General features: G+C 49.0%; 9 protein-coding genes across 9 annotated transcripts; 3 read left to right on the top strand and 6 right to left on the bottom strand.

Annotated features, from left to right (window-relative positions):
- Window positions 1-860: 860 nt before the first annotated feature.
- On the top strand, window positions 861-2,473 carry BDV27DRAFT_136122 (putative protein phosphatase PP1 regulatory subunit Sds22). Its single transcript, XM_032068689.1, has 7 exons — window positions 861-1,067; window positions 1,130-1,161; window positions 1,234-1,305; window positions 1,382-1,678; window positions 1,744-1,818; window positions 1,876-2,278; window positions 2,331-2,473. Exons 1-7 carry the CDS (start codon window positions 932-934, stop codon window positions 2,348-2,350), a joined length of 1,035 nt encoding a protein of 344 aa, XP_031922496.1. The 5' UTR covers window positions 861-931; the 3' UTR covers window positions 2,351-2,473.
- Window positions 2,392-3,711, bottom strand: BDV27DRAFT_136123 (uncharacterized protein). Its single transcript, XM_032068690.1, has 2 exons — window positions 3,406-3,711; window positions 2,392-3,328 (listed from the first exon to the last, which is right to left on the bottom strand). Exons 1-2 carry the CDS (start codon window positions 3,535-3,537, stop codon window positions 2,771-2,773), a joined length of 690 nt encoding a protein of 229 aa, XP_031922497.1. The 5' UTR covers window positions 3,538-3,711; the 3' UTR covers window positions 2,392-2,770.
- A 329-nt stretch (window positions 3,712-4,040) lies between these two features.
- BDV27DRAFT_136124 (aldo/keto reductase) lies at window positions 4,041-5,391 on the bottom strand. The gene is made up of 2 exons (XM_032068691.1): window positions 4,995-5,391; window positions 4,041-4,939 (listed from the first exon to the last, which is right to left on the bottom strand). Exons 1-2 carry the CDS (start codon window positions 5,137-5,139, stop codon window positions 4,125-4,127), a joined length of 960 nt encoding a protein of 319 aa, XP_031922498.1. The 5' UTR covers window positions 5,140-5,391; the 3' UTR covers window positions 4,041-4,124.
- A 248-nt stretch (window positions 5,392-5,639) lies between these two features.
- Window positions 5,640-8,360, bottom strand: abaA (transcription factor AbaA). Its single transcript, XM_032074806.1, has 3 exons — window positions 7,850-8,360; window positions 7,624-7,800; window positions 5,640-7,563 (listed from the first exon to the last, which is right to left on the bottom strand). Exons 1-3 carry the CDS (start codon window positions 8,289-8,291, stop codon window positions 5,822-5,824), a joined length of 2,361 nt encoding a protein of 786 aa, XP_031922499.1. The 5' UTR covers window positions 8,292-8,360; the 3' UTR covers window positions 5,640-5,821.
- A 660-nt stretch (window positions 8,361-9,020) lies between these two features.
- Window positions 9,021-12,148, bottom strand: mrd1 (RNA-binding ribosome biosynthesis protein MRD1). Its single transcript, XM_032068692.1, has 4 exons — window positions 11,882-12,148; window positions 11,023-11,784; window positions 10,516-10,788; window positions 9,021-10,459 (listed from the first exon to the last, which is right to left on the bottom strand). The coding sequence occupies exons 1-4, from the start codon at window positions 12,107-12,109 to the stop codon at window positions 9,245-9,247; spliced, it is 2,478 nt and encodes an 825-aa protein (XP_031922500.1). The 5' UTR covers window positions 12,110-12,148; the 3' UTR covers window positions 9,021-9,244.
- A 145-nt stretch (window positions 12,149-12,293) lies between these two features.
- BDV27DRAFT_136130 (dynein light chain DYN2) lies at window positions 12,294-13,305 on the top strand. The gene is made up of 7 exons (XM_032068693.1): window positions 12,294-12,445; window positions 12,496-12,518; window positions 12,570-12,603; window positions 12,654-12,688; window positions 12,747-12,773; window positions 12,823-12,892; window positions 12,941-13,305. The coding sequence occupies exons 1-7, from the start codon at window positions 12,415-12,417 to the stop codon at window positions 13,003-13,005; spliced, it is 285 nt and encodes a 94-aa protein (XP_031922501.1). The 5' UTR covers window positions 12,294-12,414; the 3' UTR covers window positions 13,006-13,305.
- Window positions 13,306-13,653: 348 nt separating this feature from the next.
- Window positions 13,654-14,844, top strand: BDV27DRAFT_136135 (rhodopsin family protein). Its single transcript, XM_032068694.1, has 7 exons — window positions 13,654-13,775; window positions 13,921-13,974; window positions 14,053-14,086; window positions 14,174-14,198; window positions 14,282-14,314; window positions 14,382-14,422; window positions 14,496-14,844. The coding sequence occupies exons 1-7, from the start codon at window positions 13,745-13,747 to the stop codon at window positions 14,659-14,661; spliced, it is 384 nt and encodes a 127-aa protein (XP_031922502.1). The 5' UTR covers window positions 13,654-13,744; the 3' UTR covers window positions 14,662-14,844.
- On the bottom strand, window positions 14,845-17,733 carry BDV27DRAFT_136136 (sodium:solute symporter family protein). The gene is made up of 7 exons (XM_032068695.1): window positions 17,290-17,733; window positions 17,046-17,218; window positions 16,481-16,991; window positions 16,454-16,459; window positions 16,332-16,366; window positions 15,657-16,275; window positions 14,845-15,597 (listed from the first exon to the last, which is right to left on the bottom strand). Exons 1-7 carry the CDS (start codon window positions 17,406-17,408, stop codon window positions 15,033-15,035), a joined length of 2,028 nt encoding a protein of 675 aa, XP_031922503.1. The 5' UTR covers window positions 17,409-17,733; the 3' UTR covers window positions 14,845-15,032.
- A 1,137-nt stretch (window positions 17,734-18,870) lies between these two features.
- BDV27DRAFT_54498 (SEC61-beta family protein) lies at window positions 18,871-19,682 on the bottom strand. The gene is made up of 3 exons (XM_032076900.1): window positions 19,528-19,682; window positions 19,038-19,386; window positions 18,871-18,973 (listed from the first exon to the last, which is right to left on the bottom strand). Exons 1-3 carry the CDS (start codon window positions 19,528-19,530, stop codon window positions 18,939-18,941), a joined length of 387 nt encoding a protein of 128 aa, XP_031922504.1. The 5' UTR covers window positions 19,531-19,682; the 3' UTR covers window positions 18,871-18,938.
- Between the last annotated feature and the right edge of the window lie 85 nt (window positions 19,683-19,767).

Consider the following 19,767-nt stretch of genomic DNA (forward strand, 5'->3'; position numbering starts at 1 on the left):
CCCCCTTTTTTTTTTTTGCATTCTGTAGGCGTCTGTCTTGGCCATCAGCCTAAAAACCTTTTTCGCTGATCTCATGTATACGCAAATTTACATTCCCTTTTTTATCTGACTCCTTTCTTTTTCTCAATTTTTGTCTAAACCTCCCATCGCCCTTAAGGGGCCTGACACTGCCGTCGCTCGATTTCCTATCTGTTTTGTTTCGTATTTGTGATCACCACCAAAACCCCAGCGTGTTTTGTCATCTTGTCAGCCATGATTTGTTTTGGAGACCTCACTAGCGAGTGGCATCGCCATCTATGTGTGCGCGTCACTGTTTCCGGTACTACCTCATAGTTTCCCATTGATACAGGATCTGGACTATCGATTGCCACCAATGTATATGTATCATTGGCGTACGTGCTATATGTACATAAAAGCGTCGTCCTTCAACACAACACCCCCTGTTTAAGTAGCCCGAATGGATTTTAATCAAGCACACTACTGTTCGGAGTGAGAGTGTACGTAGTAGTAGAAGATAGTGAATGAAATTGATCTATGAGACTCCACCAGTGGGAGATAGGTCAGCAATTTTCATTCATTGAATGAATGCACAATGGAACACAATAAATGCCGCATTACGAACCACAATTCTCAGGCAATCCTCTGAGACGAAGAGGAAATCGTTAATTCTGAGCATCAATTTAATTCCTCCCCACTCACTGACCAAGTCGTCGTTGTTCTGATGGGACCCCTTAATCGACTAACGTCCTTCCTAAATTAGGTACATTAATACCGATCTACAAATTACAAGATACGTACTAAAATTACATACATACCGTCATTCGACCCACCGGCCAAAAAAGCTCCCCGCATCAAACCACCTCCAACCACGCGCAGAAAAAAAAAATTAAAATAAAAAGGGAAAAAATAAGCCACATACATCCCCGCTACGATGAAGGACAGCAAAGGGTGGGACGGAAAACTGAGAGTCGGTCCCCAGGCAACTATTACGAATCCAGAGGCAATAGAAGACCCGGATTATTCGGATGAGGATGCGCCGCCGGTAGAGGAGATCGAGGCCGACGAAGGTATGTTATTTGATCAGATTACGGGTTTGGAAGTGGGTGCTCATTTGGATCCTTTGTGGTAGACTTGCTAGAGGATGAGGACAAGGATACCGAGGTGCGTGAATCTTTTTGTCTGCTGGTTCAAGCGGTGTGAGAACCGAAACTGACCGAGTGAGTGTTTATCTAGGAGATCGACCTCGTCCATTGTCGTATTGCGTCCGTTCCGGCTTTACATCTAGAGCGATTCCCTAAAGTACAGGTACGATATCGGTGTGCGCCGTGAATGAAAGTGGAGGTTGGCGATCAGGACCAGGAATTAACGGCGGGGTTTCTAGAGAATATGTCTGCGGCAGAACCAAATAACGCGGATCGCGTTTCCTCCTGAAATCGCCGGGTCGCTGGTCGAGCTCGATCTCTACGATAACCTTATTTCGCATGTGAAGGGCCTGGATGAGTTCAAGGATCTGACTAGTCTGGACCTGAGCTTCAATAAGATCAAGCATATCAAGAACATCTCGCATCTGGTCAAGTTGACGGACTTGTATTTTGTGCAGAACAAGATTTCGAAGATTGAAGGGCTAGAGGGGTTGACGTTGTTGAGGAATTTAGAGCTGGGTGCTAATCGAATCAGGGTGGGTGCTTCGATTGCGAGAGTGGGTGCATGGGAGGGTTTTTATGCTGACCGGATGGGTGGTAGGAAATCGAGAATCTCGAGTCGTTGACGTCTCTGGAGGAACTGTGGCTCGGGAAGAATAAGATCACTGAGTTCAAGGTATGTCGTGTTCCCGCGTGCTGGGGTTTGGGGGGTTGGCGTGTTGACGTTCTATAGAATCTGGATGCTTTGCAGAACCTCAAAATCCTCTCTATTCAGTCGAACAGACTCACTAGTTTGAACGGACTCTCCTCCCTCAAGAACCTCGAAGAGCTTTACGTCTCTCATAACGCTATTACCGAGCTCAGCGGTCTCGAATCGAACACCAATTTACGCGTTCTTGACTTCTCGAATAACCAGGTCTCCAAGCTCGAGCATCTGTCGCATTTGAAGAACCTGGAGGAGCTCTGGGGATCGAACAACCAGTTGTCTAGCTTCGATGAGGTGGAGAAGGAGCTGAAGGATAAGGAGAAGCTACAGACGGTCTACTTTGAAGGCAACCCATTGCAGACGAAGGGGCCCGCGGTGTACCGGAATAAGGTGCGCTTAGCGATACCGCATATTATGCAGATTGACGCTAGTAAGTGCAGTCTTCCAGGGCTCCGAGTGTATGCGTATACTGACAGTCGTAGCGTTTGTGAGAATAGCTTAATTACCATACAAGGACTGGCATGGCTGATGATACAATGGCAATCATGGTTAATGGAAAGCGGATTTCATTCCTATACATCTCCTATGTTACATGTAGATTAAGAGAAACTTCATTTTCTCTGTGTTCACGGTGTCATACCTCGCTTTGAGGAGGTATACTTCGAGCCTGCTCGAACTCTGGACCGATCTACAGATCGTTCATAGCCTGACGGGCACTAGCTGAGCATCGCTCAACAGTCGTGCCGGGAAAGTCTCTCTATCCGCCCTGGAAGACAGCGATGCAGCATCACGCCCAACAAGACCAACAGAGCATTCTAATGCGCGCATGCACACTCACACGCATGTCGCATTGCCCAAGCCAGCAAAAAACCATCCAAATAAACCTCAGCGCACAGAACAAACCACCCAAACCAACCCATCCTCAATCCACCTCCATCTCCTTACCCTCAACCGTTCTCTCCCCAGAATTCGACCCATCCCTACCCTCTTCACCCCTAAGCCCCCCCTCATAAAGCGCCATCAAACTCGTAGCCCCCAACCGCTCATTCTCTGCCTGCACCTTCCTCTTCACCTTAAACGGCTCATGACTCTTCCTCGCCATCGGCACATCCGCCAATTCCCTCAACGGAATCCCCGTCTTCACCAAATCCCTCGCCTGCCAACTCTTCCCATTAACATGGAACAACGTATGGAACGGGTTCCGCCGCAGCGCAGACTCATGGTTATGTCGCGACGGCTGGATAGTGCAGGTTATATGAGACTGGACGGCGGCATTTTCACTCGAGGCCCAGGGATCCGGGGAGGGCGTTCCTGGTTCTCTAGGTGGTAGATGCGATTGCGATTGAGGTTGTGGTGGTGGTTGAACAAGAGGGATTGTGAGTGGGGAGGCGGCGATGGCTTGCGATGCGGAGGAGGGCGATTCGAAAATCGCGATGATAGATCGAGAGGCGGGGTTTTGGGATGTGTTTGTCGTGTCGTACTTTTCATTTTAATTTCATTCTCTTGTTAGTTATTGATTTTGGATGAAGGTCGTATGGTATTTTAGAGTGTTTTTACCTTGAGGTTGCGGAAGGTCACTACTTCGCCGAATTTCTGGAGCGCGGACAGGATTTGTTTGCTTTCTGTTAGGGAGCGTGGCATTGGGGTTGTTGTTATGTGGATTGATTGGCTTGCGAGGCGGGTGGCCATTTTTTGTTCTTTTTTATTGCTTTCTTTTTGTTTTTGATTTTTTTGGTCTTTGGTGGTTTGGGGTGTTGTAGTTGTGGTTGGATTGGGGATTGAGGGAGTGGAGTTGGAGAAAATAATTGATGGATTGATTGATTGATTGATTGATAGTCTTGATAAGGGAGCTTGGTCTTGGCGTGGGATTTGTAGTTGGGAAACCCGATCAGGTAACTCAGGTATGGTATACTAGGTGAAGAGTCCTCTATTATGGAGATTTCAGCAATGTACCGGTTCGAATTGGTTGGTTATCTTCTGGTGGAAAATGTATCAAGCCAACGCTAGAATGTTTGATCTTAAGCATAACAATTGTACGGAGGAATGATTGACAGGGTGAGTCGGCCGTACAGACTAAATCTTTAGCGGCCGAAAACGCATATCGGCCCTAGTGGGCGGTAACGTCCGAAAGGAATTACTACGTTACCATTACTAGGCATAGGTAGATATCATTTATGGTCTTTGTCAATGGGGTTTATCATAGCTATATACTCAAATCATCATGTACATTTTTACATCGCAAATCATCACGCATCTCTCAGGTGCAAGCGTCCATCTTAGAAGATAGGAACATACATCCCGTATCCAATAGGGTCATTGAATCGCAAGCCCTTGTCCAACGAGCTGATGGACTCCAACTCACTCTTCTCCAGATCGAAACCAGTGACCTCCAGGTTCTGTGACAGACGGGTGGGGTTGTTGCTCTTTGGGATGACAGCAATGCTGCGCTGGGTAGCCCAGCGCAGCAGCACCTGAGCCGGGGTCTTGCCATACTTCTCGGCGAGGCTCTTAATGGTGTTGTGCTCGAACAAAGGTGGGGTATCGACGGCATTCTTCACCTCCAACTCGAGGAAGCTCAGAGGTCCGAAAGACGAGTACGCAGTGACAGCGATGCCCTCCTTCTGGGCATACTCGACCAGACGGGGCTGGGTAAGGTAGGGGTGGTGTTCAATCTGGAGGGTAGCGGGACGGACGCGCGCATACCGGAGGAGGTCCATGAGCAGCTGGGCGCTGAAGTTGCTAACGCCAATGCTGCGAGCGAGCTGCTTGTCGACCAGCGACTCCATCGCCGTCCAGGTCTCCTGGATGGTAGCGTTGCTGAATTCGATCTTGCCGCTCTCCGAGTTCCATCCAGGTGGGTAGCGGACAGCCGGGTCAACGTACTTCAGGGCAACGGGAAAGTGCACGATGTACAGGTCGAAGTAGTCGACGCCCCAGTCAGCCAGCTGCTTGCGGCAGACGGGCTCAACGCGGTCGCCCTCGTGGAAACTGTTCCACAGCTTGGAAACAATGAAGAGATCCTCGCGCTTGACAATGCCCTCCTTGATGGCGCGGGCGACACCCTGACCGCATTCGACTTCGTTGCCGTAGTCTGCATAACCGTATTAGATCATTTGAAGGATTTGCAGCAGGAGGTGGTCACATACCGCATGCGCCGTCAAAGAGACGATATCCCGCCTTGATGGCCTCGTAAACCTGGTCCGCGCATGTCTCGTTGTTTACCTTCCAGAGGCCAAAACCCACGAGGGGCATGTCAAATCCGCTGTTCAGCTTGACGGTGGGAGAAGCCATGGTGACGATTGTGTGTAGAGATTGCGCTTAACGAGAAGAACGACAGCGTGACTGCAATTGAGAGGAGAGTACAGAGTGTTAAAAGAAAGGAGAGATGTGTCCGCAAAGAAAAGGAGGGGCATAAATCAGCATTTGGAGATTGTCCCGCGCATATTCTTCCAAAAAGCCCTCATTTGGGGTACAGCCATACCCACTCGGGATAAATGCGATATGGTCCAGGCCAGCCGGGCCGACAAGGCCACTCACATGAGGAGGAATGGAACTGTCTTGAGGCTAAAGTGACGCTCAACGAGATACTATTCTGGCTAAATGAAGGTCTCCGGGTAAATACAGACAAGCGACAAACCCAATTGGTCACTGTCCGTGTTGGATCCACCACGGGACCCAAATTCCACCAATTATTCAAGGATAAAGTATGAAACACAACACACTCCGTACATTGGACGCCTTTGGTATTAAAATGATATTGTGTATAAGTACAGAATTGGTATCAGACTAAAACTACATCACAAAGTTGAGAAAAAAAAACTAATAAGCCCCCTGGCAGAGCATGCTCCCGTATCCCCCACAAAACTCCGGTGCCAGAAACTAAAACAGAAAATCCCGAAACCCAGCGACACTTTTGGTTGCCATTATTATCATCAAGGAACATCCTTCGTCCAAATTATAAATTAGTTCTTCGTTATGCGGCCTCGACCGCATTGTTCTCAGTATAGGTATGGTTAATGTGGCCATGACCCGCGCCATGCATACCAGGATCACCAGACATACTCCCCACGATGAGATCGTCTGGGCCCAGTAAGACCTCAAAGTGGTTGGGCTGATGGGACTCTCGAGAGACAGACGGCACATGGTGATCAGAAAATTGCAGGTGGCTATAGTTGCTCGAGCCAACATCAGTGATACTCGAGGTTGGAGTCGGCCAAGGTGCGTGGGTCTGACTCATCTCATCGATGGATTGAGTGCTGGACCCAAATATGCCATTGTTTAAGACATGGCTGTTATCAGGCATGCTCACCCCAGGATGCTGGGACGTTCCGTAGTGGTTATCATGCCCGCTAAGGTTGTACGCATTGAGATTAGTGTGTGAAAGTGACATGTCGGGTATGCTAAGCATTCCTGGTCCTCCAGTAGAACCATTGAGGCTCGTTGGCTGGCTGACTTCAGGTTGCAGATTAGGGTAGGTGTCTAGCACTGAGGTGACGGCAGTCTTGTCATGAAGGCCACCCTCTGGCTTGGTGATAGAGTTGAGAAGGTCAAAGCCTCCGGGTGCATTGAATATGCTGTCCTGCGACGGTTGGTACATCGACCATTGAGGTTGCGAAGCACCACCGTGATGCACCAAGTCGTGTGACTGAGGGGCTTGGTAAATGCTTGGGGCCGGCCTAGCTAGAGAGTTTGTATCAAAGGACAAGGGAGGGAGGTCGATCCCCGTTACGGGCTTCGGGCTAGGGATAGTATTACGGTCGGAAGTTGGCGAAGTGACCCGGCGCCATGTGGTAGTGCCAACTTCGTTCGGTCGCGTTTGCCGGAATTGCCAAAGCAGGATGGCCATTCTTTTGCTGTCATCCTGGGAGTTGTCAGGGTAGTGGTTCGATAGCCGACGAGAACTAGGAGTAGCCCGTATTTCTTGAACTACCGTTAATGTGCGGAAGTAGTCTCTCGTTTGCCTATCAGCAACCTCGTTTACTTGTCTGTCCTGAGCGAGTTCCGTGAGTTCCGTGAAACGCTTTGCCCACCACGAAGATTCAAATGGAGGTTTCACTTTGTTCGACTGCTGTTTCGGGAGGTTATGGTGTGCCTTGAATACATTTTGACCTTCCTCATAGATATACGTGCTGCACGACCAATTCTCCATCTGGTTCGTCAGTGCATCGCCGTTGCAAGGCTGGGCGAAGTCCAGCTCTAGCTGGATCCCAAGTTTCGAGCCGGACGGAGGGAAATCATCCATCAATCGAAGATTGGCCTCCAGTAAGATGATCTCACAGTTCAGTGGGTTGTTAACATCTGCCATGACGGAGTTGAGATGGGGAAACAATGTCCGCCAGTTGGAGATATTCTCCAAACGTTTTGGGGGTGCACCGGGATGACGTTGGTCCCCTTGGAGGCGGGTGTAGGTATGGAATGCACTCTCAATCCGCTCTGGCTGACTCGGCGCGCTCACCCACATGTCAAAGCTGAGGCCATAGATCATATTAACGTTCGTTCCCTCGGAGTGCAAATTTGGATTGAAAACAACGTGTGGAGGGGGCAGCTCCCCGGAGTAAGATTGCACCGGCCTCAACGAGTCATGATAGGAGGGATAACTGTGACTATTGTAATGGCTGGAGAATGGGAGTTCCATCGAATTTCTCCAGCGAGGACCGGCTGATGGTGGCTGGCCATTCGAACGCTCTGCCGGTTGCTCCCGTACAAGCCTCTCCCCTGCAAATGCCTAGTTAGATCTGAGTCTATCTCATCGAAGGCGGTCTAGACAGGACATACAATCAGGATCACCTTTGAGAAAAGAATCAAGGACTTGCAGGTGGCTAGACACCTGCTTCCTCGACCTCCTTTTCCCAGTAGTTTTGTAGATGTACTCGGCTATCAGTTCATTTCGACCATAGGATTTCCCACGTTCAGACCATTTCCTTCTCCCCATCGGGGGATTCGCCTCAAGGGCTGATATTGTTAGAACATTCTCCTTATGTGGCAGCTGTCATCGTCTCACCTTGCTGGAAAGCATCCTCAAGCTCATCAGACCAAACAGGTTCCCCATCCTTTCCAGTATCCCGGCGAGGCCGTGCCCTGTACTCTATGTACTTTTGGGACTTGAGATAACTTCTTGTCCTGCGGGGTCCAACCAGGTTAGGACCAAGTGATTGGAGACGCCGCAGTTTCTTTGTATGGAAACGGTTGTTTATAACTTGTTGGGGATGGAGACCGGTAGTGGTAGGCATTGGGTGAGTTGGGACCGGGGGTTGATGAGGATACTTGAAACCATAATGTGAAAAATGGTCGTCACGCCCAGTGGGGTCGGTGTGCGCCAGGGTGTCTGAGTAGGACTGTATGTTCCCCGAGGTGTTCTGAAGCACTCGACCTGGATGGGGTCCTACACCTTCAAGACCTGGATGGGTTGGAGGCAACATACATTCGGTCTGCCACTCAGCCATGGAGCGGATCACCTCGAATAGGCTCTCGGAAGAATGACAGATTCCACAGAGTAGGAAGATGAGGGTCACAAATACTTCTTGTCCGGCAAAGAACGCAGTTACTGGAAAATATGTAAGAACCTGGAAAAGAGAATGTTCGGGCGAAGAGCATGATGTTTATAGGGAACCCATTCCCTCCCCTGTTGAAGGAGCGCGAAGGTAGCCCCAGCAGCTACATTGCTGGACCACGCTGCTTGTTTGGGGAAACCCCCTCGAGGGTAGCATCCGTAGCCCTAGGCGCGGGGAACCCTTGACCTGAGCTTCACGCGTCGATCAGGGCGATGAGAGAGGGACGAGCAGGTGCCGCCTTGTTGCAGCAAATCAGGAGGAAGGGTGATGCACTGTGGACGCCGGCTATCTATGCAAGGGGACAACCAGGGTGCACGATTCAGCGAGCCGCTGCCCGGGGATTTTTGGTCTGCACAACATGACCACTGACTGTCGCTTGTAAATCAGGTACAGATGAGCAATGATGGGCGAAATTGTGGCAAAGACCTCTCTCTGGAATGCCCAGCATCCAACAACATCGCCTGAGGCGATCATCCAAGAATGCTTGGTGGGTTACAGACAGAGCGACCGGAATGTAGGTGGAAACAACCATCTCACCCTGCTCTCAACTTGATATCCAGGGTTCAAGCATACGAAAGGGAACAGTAGAGGTCGAGGGATAGACGAGATGCTAGGATTGAACAAGGATACATGGGGATAAAAAAAGATAAAGCTTCATTAAGATGCACGAGGCGACGGAACTTTGCAGGACGCGTCTGCAGGCACAGTCCTGACAGCAGGAACGTGTGGAAGGCCCAAGGTGTGCTGCCAAGCAAGGGGGTATATCTCACAAAATACAAAGATAGTAGCACCATTACTATTCATTAACCCTATCAACAGGGAGAAGGGCAGAAGGAGAGGGGACTTTAGTCTTCCTCGTCCTGGGCCCCTACAGTAAATTTTTTCCGTCCGGCTCCCGTGAGCTTCTGTAGTTTGATGCGGTCCATCTGCTCCCCTACTTTCTTTTCGATTTGCTGGATCTCTTGCTCCGCATCGATGGCCTCCTCGTTTGCAAATTCCAATACCAATTTCCTGCCCAACAAATGGGTGTTCTTCAGCGCGTCCATGGCATTTTCCGCTTCGCGAGCGCTTACGAAGTCTGCAAAACCGAAACCACGAGCCGACCGGTCAAATTTCTTAGGAACACGCACAGAGCGAAGCTGGCCGTAGGCTCCAAAGAGTGATCTGACATCCTTCTTGGTCGCTTGGAACGGCAAGTTCTTAATGATGATCTTCGTCCGCCTGGCTGCGATCTTCTTCGCAGTATCTTCACGTCGTCTTTCTTCAGCAGCGTCCATACCTTTATGCGATGACCTAACTACCAGTGCATGCTGATCAAGCTTGTATCCATTCATTGCAGCAAGGGCGGCTTGGGCTTGATCCTTGGTCCTAAAGTCAACAAAGCCAAAGCCCATGCTGAGCGTCTGACCAGGGCGCTTGGGGTCGGGCTTGGTCTTGATCCTCGCCGAAACAAACCCATCCAACGGCTGGAAGACTTCAACGAAACGTGCATTCGTTGTGTCAAAGTTGAGATTCTTTACGAAAAGAGTTGCGGTAGCAATGGCCTCCTCAGGCTCCTCTGCTGCGAAAGTGTCAGCAGTTGAGAATCCTTGAGAGATAGCCTTAGTCTCCACAACTGGTTTCTGCGGGACAACAGATGCGTCGAAAAGGTTCTTGGGGGCTTTTTCTAGGAACAGGATGGAATCTCCGAGTTTCCGATACGCCAGACCCTTGAATGCCTTTTGAGCCTCATCCGGCCTTGCGAACTCAACAATAGCTATTGTGCCACTAGGAGGCATGAGTAGTCTTGTGAGTTGGCCATACGGCTCGAACAATTTCCTAAGCTCGTCAGTCTTGACGCCATAAGAAAAGTTCTTTACTAAGATAGCAGTGTTGCCACGCTCTCGTTCTTTAAAGGCATCGATGTTGACACCATTTGCAGTAAAGTAAGCCTTCGTTTCTTGAATAACGTGCGTTTCAGCATGGGCTTGTTTTACTGCGGCATCAGACGAAGTAGGATCCAAGAGATCTGCTTTTGATATACCGAGTCTCTCAGCCATTGAAGACATAACTGCATCGGCCTAGAAGTGACTCGTTAGTATATAATATTGTTGGACTACATCCCAAACCGACTTACATTCATATAAAGTGAGTTCCAGCTGAAGGTTGAAGAAGTAGACTCTAGCTTTCGCTTTATCTGTTTTTGTTTCTTCAAAGGTAACTTCGACAACTCATAATCGTCGATCTTGTACGTCTTCTTTGCGGCAGCTGGCAGGATGTGCAATAAACGACCTTGGAAGTGTTTTCCGTCAAGGGCTTTGTAGGCCTCTACGGCCGCGTCGGATTCAACATACTGAACGTAAGCAAACCCTTTGCTGGAGCTGAACCGAGTATCAAAGGCAACATGAATCTAAGCAAATCAGCAATTGTCCCACGAATTTAAAACCACAGTGAATCCAATGTTAAGTTGAGGATATGTTGCTCTTCAGATACTAAGAGGCATCTACTAAAATTCTCTTGTCCTGGTCACATCATGTGCTTTGCATCTGATGTCCCTATCAGGATGATCATCATGCGAGCAACTTTGCATGAAATGGGAAAAAGGAAAGGCAGGGGCACGCAAAATGAGAATGGACGGACTAACCTCTTCAATCCTGCCAAAGGGAGCGAATACTGGTTCGAGATCGGACTCCTTTGTATCGTAAGACAAGTTCCTCACAAATAAGCGCGCTGAAATGCGAATGTTCTCAATATTGGTGTCGACTTCCGGGGCCTTTGTCGGCTCTGCAGCATCAGCTGCGGCTGGGGAAAGATCAGCCTCTGCGTTTTCAATGTCAACTTCAGCATCAGCTGCTGGCTCCGTTGAATCGGTAGGCCTTTGCGCTGCAGAGTTAAACTCTGCTTGCTCCTCTTCGTCTAGGAGACCGAGAAGGCGGCTTGTCTTCGACCGAAGCCAGTCAGTGTCAGATACCGGTTGTTGTTCTTCTTCCTGAACAGCGGGCTGTTCTTGGTCCATTGCTTGCTCGGTAGTATTCTCTTCCCCACTCGCATCAACAACCATAGGTTCAGGCTCATCATGCCGTGACACATGGACATCTTCTCCAGATGTCTCTCCGAGCTTTGCCTTCTTCCTTTGAGCATAGGTAAGTTCCTGGGAAACCTCATCTGCTTCAACGGGCTGGTCCTTGGCAGGTGAGTCATTTGCAACAGGATTGATCACGGCATCATCATTGGCCCATGTCTTTGTGTGTGATGAGTGTTGCATGAGGGAAAGATACTCTTGCAGTTTAGGGTCCTGCTGGGCGGGCTCCCCATCGCGTTTACGTTTGAGTGCATTCTCTGCTGTAGAGTCAGGCTTATCACCTTTTTTAAACCTATGAACAGCACTGGTAGGTTCGGAGTCGATCTAAAGCAATTCTGGTCAGTCTCAAGACCACCTTTATCGGTCAGCGTGCGCAATGGGACAAGGAAACAGAAAGCCAGATCACCAGGAAGCCACATACCGGTTTAGCAATATCTACTGAGATCTTTGACATCTTGACATAAGTCTTGTTGAAGTATTTAGCAGCCTCCTTGGCCGCCTCAGGGGTCTTCAAGCCCACAAAGCCAATCCTGCGTTTGGGTAATACATGAGCATCGGTAACTTGGAAGCGAGTAGCAAAATGCTTCCTAAGTTGATCATTGGAGAATGTTGGCGGAAGGCCAGAGACAAATACTCTTGTGCTTTCCATGATTGTGTCCTGTGGCTGCCTTTCCCAAAGCCAGCAGGGGATGGAATGTATAGAAGAAAAAAAAAGCTCCAAAAATTTTTTAGTTTATGCCGCTTCCTTATAGTGCCGACGAAGGCGGTGAGTAAGATGGGCATGGCCCGTGCGTATCCACACGGTTGCTCCTCAGCAAGTACGATAGCCCAACGTCTACTCCCAAGAGGCAATTCGGCGGAACGCTGTGTACTGTTGGGCTACTTTAAAGACGCACATCTCCGGTTTACTCCATTGTTTATTTTTGAACTTTTCGTGCACACTCAACCTACAAAATGTCTTCCGAAAAGAAGGATAAGCTCGAGCGTGAGTGCAAGTTCAGCGGCATCTTCACACTGACTAACATTATTGGGCAGCGCAAATCAAGTCCGTCGATATGGTAAGAGTGTCGCCACCATGGTTGAAGGAATAATTGCTTATGGTTTAAAAGACGGAGGATATGCAGCAGGAAGCTGTCGAAGTCGGTATGATTCATCGGGTATCCCGACGGAGGTGATTGCGACTAATTGTTTAGCGATCGAGGCAATGGAGAAGTACCACATTGAGAAGGTTGGTCATAATGATTGCTGATTTCTCTCCAACTCGGCAGGATGCTAATTATCATTAGGACATTGCCCAGTATATCAAGCGAGAGGTTAGCGTTTCCTTCGATAACACCACCATCCCTCACTCACGGTCTACAGTTTGACTCGCGCAAAGGAGCTACATGGCATTGTGTCGTAGGGAGGAATTTCGGAAGCTTTGTTACACACGGTACCAACTTCTGCACTAACCTCTCAGAGTATCACTAATCCAGTTCAGAGACGAAACACTTCATTTACTTCTACCTCGGACACTGCGCCATTCTCCTCTTCAAGACCCAATAAACACGCCTTGACATACATGGTTGGAAATAAAAAGAGGACCGAGTCCTTGGGCGATTGGGGCCTTAGCTGCCAATTGGGGCATACCGCGATAAAATAGAAGCCGGCGACGTATCGGTCTTGACACGCGACACGATGGACTGGCCCCTGAGATCAGGCGTCATGGCAATTGGTGCTGCATAATCTTACCTTCCCTTCAGCGGTATTTATTTAAATTTTCGACTCCTACATGATTCAATTTAGTTGCCATTGTATCTTGATGTGAGTTAGATTGGTCGTACCAAGCAGATTATGTGCTGTTTGCCGGAGTGCCTTGTAATGTACTGTATAATGTAGTAGTAGGCACGTAGCAGCTAGCCCTTAGTAACTGTAGAGCGTCCCAACCAGCCACCACAGTAGTACTGAATACACACAAATCACTCACCTCAGCCTACCTAACTTTCAAATCAAATCCCAACTTACCTCAAGCAATTAGTTAACACAAACCCCCCCCCCCCCCCCCACTAAAACCACCAAACACGTGCCACGCATTCCAGAATAAAGAGAACACCCAAACGCCAAGTGCCAAGCCACAGCGCCACACGTCACCCCCAATAAGGGACCTTATAATAACGCTGCCTTTCGCCCTGGATTCAACCCTCACCAACTCAACTCAACTCACCGCGATCATAAATCCTCAAGAACCGGAAGCCATATATTCACTTAGTATTATAGATCAGGATCCACGAAAACCCCATTTACCATGGCAATCTGCATCACGTTCGGAACGCATGGTACGTCCAGCGCACTTTGCCTGCATACTATTTCCCCCGTGTATATTAATTCCTCCGCAACCGACCGGAAATAAACTCCCATGTGCCGATTTCTAAATACGACGTCTTCTCAACTTCATAAGCACTAGGCTAACAGGTTAAATAGAGTTTACGTCCATGCTGGAAGGCTACGAGAATGTCAGGGCTTACTGCTATAACTGTATGTTTACTCTAGTTTTGCTTACTAGGTGCTTGGTTAAGCTTGTACCTGACCCGACTAATCATGATGTTGGATTAGGCCAACACTACAATGGACATTGTATTACGCGATGGTATGTTACTTTTCCCTATCAACTTACTCGGCGCATTGAAAGAAAAAAAAAAAAAAAAAAAAGCGATGATGATGCTAATTATCTTAGGCCCTGGTTTACCGTCTGCTTCATTGTATGTTGCATTCCCGATCTGGTTGCAATGGCTCTCTTTCTATCAACTCGAACATCCAACTAACATGAACCGTAAACCACCAGCCAATGATTCCACTCGCAATGCATAAGTATAAGGTAAATATCTCATCGAACCAATTTCCAGCTCACACCAAATGAGTAATGGTTATTAACAAGCCTCCAGGAAGTCACATGCTACACATGCCGATTCACCCAAGACCTACGGTAAGCTGGCTCCCTTGATCAGGATTCCAAACGAAAAGGCCCTGTCCGATCAAATACACTAACAACAGATAAGTGATCGCCCCGATATCACCCCAGAGACCCGGCCTCCAGCAGGTGCACCGGCTGGCATAGCACCACCTCCACAGGCCTATTGGGGACCTCCTCCCCAGGCGTCCGGGGGAGGCGGATATCCCCAGCCTCAGGCCGGGGCACCACCGCAGAATTATCAGTATAAGTGATTCTGGGTGGGTGTGGCCTTCTTTTTTTTCATATTCTATTATGTTGAGGCTTTTGGAGAATGCCGACTTTGGTCTGGTTGAGAAGCGATGTTAATGATGTGTATATTCTGTTGTATGTACGATACCTTTGCTTCTTTTTTTCTATGTGCTTCTTTTAATTTAATTTATGGGGTATTGTTTCTCATGTGATATGTGCATTCATGCGGTAGGAATTATTAACAACATTAATAGCATAGCTGGCGTAAATCAAATGGGGTATATAATCAACACAAAACACGAAATCCCGATCACATCAGTAGGTATGGATGAACCTGCACCTGGGGATTACCCGATTTCAACCCGAACAGAATCTTGCGTACCAAACAACCAAACTAAACATCCGATTTAACACCCACTTTCTCCGTCGGCGTCGCAACACCAGACGGGGTCTGTTCCTGTCCCTCAAACCTCGGCTTTTTACCAACAGCATCAAGAGCCATAAGCCTAGCCGTACGAATAATGCTCTCCCTTCCCTCATACAGTGGGAAAATGACCACCCCAACAGTCGTGCAGAAAAGCCAGATGATGCCCACGACAACCCAACCGGTAAAGAACTTCTTGCTGAAAACGTATGAACTGCCGTACATGGGGATCGGCCATAAGAGTAGGAAGCACAGGACCATGCCGATGGTGAGGGTGCGCGAGTAGAGCGCGGCCCTGTTGAGCTTGCGCTCCTCTTCTTGCTCTTTGGCGGCGTTGATGGTGGCGGGACTGGTTTCGCCGGGGATTAGTTCAATATCGATATGTGCGGCTGCTGCGACGTCTGTATCATCAACTCTGCGGATGGCGCGCATGGATTCGTAGTCGTAGTTTTGAGGGCCGAAGACATAGGTGAGGACCGGGGAGAACACGATGGGGCTGAGGAGGGCGGCGACGTTTCCAGCGAGCATGGGGTAGCTGGGCTTTTTGTTAGCTGGGGAGACCTTATTGGGTAAGGTCGAGGGCAGGTTGCTTACTTTGCGCCGGTGGTAGCGACGGTCAATACACCGGATTCCTTTTTAGCAGTTACAAGCCATGCGATGAGGGACACGGCGAGGCCCAGAATAGGTGATCCAGCTGCGGCGACCCAGTTCTGTGCGTTCCAGACAAGGGTCATCGCTCCTGGGAACACCGCTGAGGAGATGATAACACCCATGAGCAAGTAAAGGTAGCCCATACCGATACCCGCGTAGTAGAGACCTGTTGCAAAACTGGCCATGGCAATAGCCCAGAAAATACAGGACATGTGAGACACCCACACTAATCTCTTACCCTTTGCAGAGGGGTTGATATACGCCTGGTAGATATCGTATGTCAGGATGGAAGAAACCGCAATTAGCTGAGCCGAAAAAGCTGATGTGACTGCCATGAAAATCATGAGTGTGGTGCAGACAGCTCCACTATATCCCAGCAGCTTCACAGCAGCAAACGGTAGGACAAGGCCGGCAGTTACATCCTCCGAGCTCATGCGCTGAGTGCCTTCAAGAGCAAGAGCAGATATTCCCATAGTACTGGCACAGAGCCAAGGAATGGCGAACCAGCAGAGGCCACCAATAACATATCCGGGGAAAGCATGCACGGGGTGCGCAGCAATAGCTATCGGAGTCAGTACTTAAGCACCATAGCACCATTCCATCTCGAGTTTAACACACCTTTGTTGTAGTAGCCATTGTCAAGGAAGACGGTCCTGAGACACAACTGTTAGCATATATTAACAAAGTTTTCGCAAGGTATCTACACACCCAAAGTTACCTAGATCATAATTAGCGTTAAGCCAAAGCAAAATGATGCGTGTAGTTACTTACCGACAAGGTTGATAACCCAGAAGATACCACCCTCCTTTGATCGCATGGTGAGATAACTGCCCTGAGCATTACCCTCCACAGGATGACGATCAGCCGCCGCAACCAGAGCATCATAAACTCTACCCGGAGATCCAAGAGTATCGTTAGTCGCGTAAGCGGAGAACGCATAGATGAATATAACGACGATGATAACCACAGTGTGCATATAGTCTGTAATAAAAGTTGCCTTGATGCCACCAAAGAGAGTATAGAGCACGACACCAATGGGGAGCAGGAAACAAGCCGCAACCGTGTTAACTCCAGTTAAGGATGTCAAAACAGCAGATCCACCAGTGAGCAACATTGCAGTGACGAGAATGTTGGTCATCAAGCAAAAAACAATGAAGACCACATGGACAGCAGTGCCATATCGAGCGCGAATGACTTCCAGAAACGTATGCGCATTCGGGGCTCGCCTTTTGAGTTCAATGGCAAGCGTGGCGAATAAAATAATCTGCACGCAGGCACCTAGGATCCACGCCGTTAGTGATGAAGCCCTACTATTTCTTCGATCACACTAACCTGATGCATAGAAGAATGGCCCCGAAATCCCGTACTGATAGGCCACTGCAGAGGATTGCAGAAGGGTGGCAGCCCAAGTCCAGCTACTTACGACAGCAGCAGCAACCAAACCTGACTTTACGGATCTTCCTGCTGTTGAAAACATCTCAGAGGTCTGAACTTCGTACTGATATCTGTAGTGAACGATCCGTTAGCCCAGGCCCTCAATGGATGGCATGCATTGGTAGAGAGAGGTCGCACTAACCTTTTGAGGGCCCAGGTAATGAAAACCATCACCAAAGCAAATGCAAACCCTAACCCGACGATGATGCCATAGCCAAACCCTTGAGACAAGGGAGCAACAAAGTTGGCTGTCTCCGACATGACTGCAGCCTTTGTCGGACGATACCTTCAGATGGTCGACCTGCGTGTACGTATACTTAATATTCGGTATAGAATTGCAGCTCAAGTATAACAGTATAGGCTAGTGTTTATGTGGCGATCCACAACCAATGATCTCCAACAGTCTGATACTTCCTGAAAGGAAATCCGTAGGGAAACGAAGGGTGACTTGATTCATATACTATCTCGAGTAGTACAGCCATGGACATAGGAGACCTCCGACCTCGCAGATCTCAGACTGATCAACATCCTTAGTCCCATTGAATCGGGATCCTGGACTGCTCAACCCAGTCATTGTCGTTCTGACTTTCCGGGACCTGATAAGGGCTTCATGTTCGTATTCTACCAACGTCACAGCGGACCAGCGCATGGACGAGCTGACACGGGGGTTTCTTATTTCCATCGCTTATTGACAATCCATAAGGCCCAAGATCCCTATCAGAGTCGATCTCAATCCCCCCGTTATCATTGGCTAGTCTTGTTTTCGTCGCCCATCCTTATCAGTGGAGGTTGGATCAACGCCATCGTCGATTGGTTCCGAGCTGGCAAACGGTTGATAAGGAACACGGGCCTTTCTGATATCAAGATAGTGGATGCTGACCCGGCTTTTAGGTAAATCGCCAACAATGAAAAAAAGAAGCTAGAAAACAAGCCCCCTGGGCATGATAACGCTTTCCCTTACTCCAGGTTTCGAGTAATGGATTATCTGCATTCCCCACGACCCCGATTGTCGCGGAAGCTGGGGACCGTTAGAGGATCTAATCTCGAATGGTCGAACGAGAGAAACTAGGAGTCACAACTTGCCGGAGTGGAGCCAACTTCTCTTCTCCATTCAATAGTGAATCTCACCGTTGTCGATGCAAGCCTAGGTCGGTACTAGTGGGAAGTCGGGCTGATCCAAGAAAATACAGAGAAAAGCGGACTCCTAACTACTAGTAGATTGAAAGTCCTCGCCGCGCTAGCCCGATCCCTCAGGCAGAGAATTTTGCCTGGACCAATGCCTAGGCTAATATATCAAATGTCCTACCCCGGTTCGCTTACAATGCAATCAACTTCTAAGGTTCATGTACCCATTGAAAAAGCAACTGATATTATACAAAGCTTTCCTTCCGAACTTTCGGCATGAAAATCCTTCCTTAAATGTCACAAGAGTTGGAGGTAGCCCCAACAGTAACATAACAACCAGCACATCTTCCCAACCTATGCTGCAGATAGGCTTTCAACACTCAACTTCGCGAAGTATCGGACGATCAGATCTAAGGATCCCCGCGCACCAAGGACAAAGGATAGGTAACGGACACCAAGGGGTATATTATTTCGAAAGGATAGAAGAGAGTATGGGAGTGAACCCGCCAAAAGCGACCCTCACAGAATGACCAAAATTGTTCCAGGAGCAGGGACCGGCTATGCATAGCAAAAAATACCTGCTCACTCAAAACCCCATTCAGTCAAACCAGATGTCGCTTGATGCAGGCAGGAGAGTGATGGCGAGAGTAGACGAAAAGTCGTTGATCACGAAGAGAACTTGCGAGTGATCTTGGCGATGACTAAACCCGGACATACATTAGTATCCCTCATAGGTCAAGTTGTCATACTCCAGGCGTTACGTACCATGCAGACCAACGACGGAAAAGATGAAGCCCAAGCTCAGAACCAAGACGACAACAGGGTCGACCCTCAAGCCAGGGCTCTCGTCAGTGTAGAGCTTGAGCATGGTACCGGAAGAGCCACCGGCACCGGCAGCGCGAGTCGAGCTGGGCCTGGCATTGCGCAGAGACTCTTTGTGGTCGGCAGCAGCGCGACGACGCAAAGCAGCTCGAGGACCACCGGGGGGAGTGGGAGAGGAGGTACGGGCCACGGAAGAAACAGAGCCAGCAGCTCCAGCGCCAGAGCCAGAAGCCTTGGAGTCTGGGCCAGACTCGGCACCAGAGGTCAGGGGGGAAGCAGCACGAGGAGAAGCCTTTAATTATATTTGTATTAGCATCACCATTGAGAACTGATATCCAACATAATGAGATGTAAGAAAGCCAATGCGATGTCGAGACACGATAGAAGTCCCATCTGCTGAAGGACGATCAGTTGGCATACGAAGGACACTCACCATTTTAAACAGTAGTCAAATGAAGATAATCAAAGAAAGTCGTAAAGAATTGAGCGGGATTAAATGTATGAACGAAGAAAAGAAAAATGGGCTGGTTGGAGAAGGAGGGAAGTCTGCTTAGAAGTGGAAGGGGAATTAAGTTGTAGCTGGCAGAGAGAGTTGAGGTCGCAAGTCACTCAAAAGAGGCCACGCTCACGATTTCCCATTGGCTGTACTGTCACGTATCGTCACGCCGACCTA

The sequence above is a fragment of the Aspergillus caelatus genome (genome assembly GCF_009193585.1).
Source record: "Aspergillus caelatus strain CBS 763.97 unplaced genomic scaffold BDV27scaffold_264, whole genome shotgun sequence".
In the NCBI taxonomy this organism is placed as follows: domain Eukaryota; kingdom Fungi; phylum Ascomycota; class Eurotiomycetes; order Eurotiales; family Aspergillaceae; genus Aspergillus; species Aspergillus caelatus.

What these genes read in the sequence shown, in the direction of transcription:
- BDV27DRAFT_136130 (XM_032068693.1), top strand. Translation starts at nt 12,415, where the DNA reads ATGTCTTCCGAAAAGAAGGATAAGCTCGAGC. An exon ending in AGAAGTACCACATTGAGAAG is followed by an intron (nt 12,689 to 12,746) that starts GTTGGTCATAAT and finishes AATTATCATTAG; the next exon opens with GACATTGCCCAGTATATCAA. An exon ending in CCCAGTATATCAAGCGAGAG is followed by an intron (nt 12,774 to 12,822) that starts GTTAGCGTTTCC and finishes CACGGTCTACAG; the next exon opens with TTTGACTCGCGCAAAGGAGC.
- mrd1 (XM_032068692.1), bottom strand. Translation starts at nt 12,109, where the DNA reads ATGGAAAGCACAAGAGTATTTGTCTCTGGCCTTCCGCCAACATTCTCC. An exon ending in CCTTTGGCAGGATTGAAGAG is followed by an intron (nt 10,789 to 11,022) that starts GTTAGTCCGTCC and finishes TGATTTGCTTAG; the next exon opens with ATTCATGTTGCCTTTGATAC. An exon ending in GGAACTCACTTTATATGAAT is followed by an intron (nt 10,460 to 10,515) that starts GTAAGTCGGTTT and finishes AGTCACTTCTAG; the next exon opens with GCCGATGCAGTTATGTCTTC.
- BDV27DRAFT_136124 (XM_032068691.1), bottom strand. Translation starts at nt 5,139, where the DNA reads ATGGCTTCTCCCACCGTCAAGCTGAACAGCGGATTTGACATGCCCCTC. An exon ending in TCTCTTTGACGGCGCATGCG is followed by an intron (nt 4,940 to 4,994) that starts GTATGTGACCAC and finishes ACGGTTATGCAG; the next exon opens with ACTACGGCAACGAAGTCGAA.
- BDV27DRAFT_136136 (XM_032068695.1), bottom strand. Translation starts at nt 17,408, where the DNA reads ATGTCGGAGACAGCCAACTTTGTTGCTCCCTTGTCTCAAGGGTTTGGC. An exon ending in CAATGGCTACTACAACAAAG is followed by an intron (nt 16,276 to 16,331) that starts GTGTGTTAAACT and finishes TGACTCCGATAG; the next exon opens with CTATTGCTGCGCACCCCGTG. An exon ending in GTCGCTACCACCGGCGCAAA is followed by an intron (nt 15,598 to 15,656) that starts GTAAGCAACCTG and finishes CAAAAAGCCCAG; the next exon opens with CTACCCCATGCTCGCTGGAA.
- BDV27DRAFT_136122 (XM_032068689.1), top strand. Translation starts at nt 932, where the DNA reads ATGAAGGACAGCAAAGGGTGGGACGGAAAACTGAGAGTCGGTCCCCAG. An exon ending in ATGAGGACAAGGATACCGAG is followed by an intron (nt 1,162 to 1,233) that starts GTGCGTGAATCT and finishes GTGTTTATCTAG; the next exon opens with GAGATCGACCTCGTCCATTG. An exon ending in TATTATGCAGATTGACGCTA is followed by an intron (nt 2,279 to 2,330) that starts GTAAGTGCAGTC and finishes TGACAGTCGTAG; the next exon opens with CGTTTGTGAGAATAGCTTAA.
- BDV27DRAFT_54498 (XM_032076900.1), bottom strand. An exon ending in TTCCGTCGTTGGTCTGCATG is followed by an intron (nt 18,974 to 19,037) that starts GTACGTAACGCC and finishes GTCCGGGTTTAG; the next exon opens with TCATCGCCAAGATCACTCGC.
- BDV27DRAFT_136135 (XM_032068694.1), top strand. Translation starts at nt 13,745, where the DNA reads ATGGCAATCTGCATCACGTTCGGAACGCATG. An exon ending in CATCACGTTCGGAACGCATG is followed by an intron (nt 13,776 to 13,920) that starts GTACGTCCAGCG and finishes CAGGTTAAATAG; the next exon opens with AGTTTACGTCCATGCTGGAA. An exon ending in GGTTTACCGTCTGCTTCATT is followed by an intron (nt 14,199 to 14,281) that starts GTATGTTGCATT and finishes GTAAACCACCAG; the next exon opens with CCAATGATTCCACTCGCAAT.
- BDV27DRAFT_136123 (XM_032068690.1), bottom strand. Translation starts at nt 3,537, where the DNA reads ATGGCCACCCGCCTCGCAAGCCAATCAATCCACATAACAACAACCCCA. An exon ending in TGACCTTCCGCAACCTCAAG is followed by an intron (nt 3,329 to 3,405) that starts GTAAAAACACTC and finishes TAAAATGAAAAG; the next exon opens with TACGACACGACAAACACATC.
- abaA (XM_032074806.1), bottom strand. Translation starts at nt 8,291, where the DNA reads ATGGCTGAGTGGCAGACCGAATGTATGTTGCCTCCAACCCATCCAGGT. An exon ending in TGAGGATGCTTTCCAGCAAG is followed by an intron (nt 7,801 to 7,849) that starts GTGAGACGATGA and finishes TAACAATATCAG; the next exon opens with CCCTTGAGGCGAATCCCCCG. An exon ending in TCTCAAAGGTGATCCTGATT is followed by an intron (nt 7,564 to 7,623) that starts GTATGTCCTGTC and finishes AGGCATTTGCAG; the next exon opens with GGGAGAGGCTTGTACGGGAG.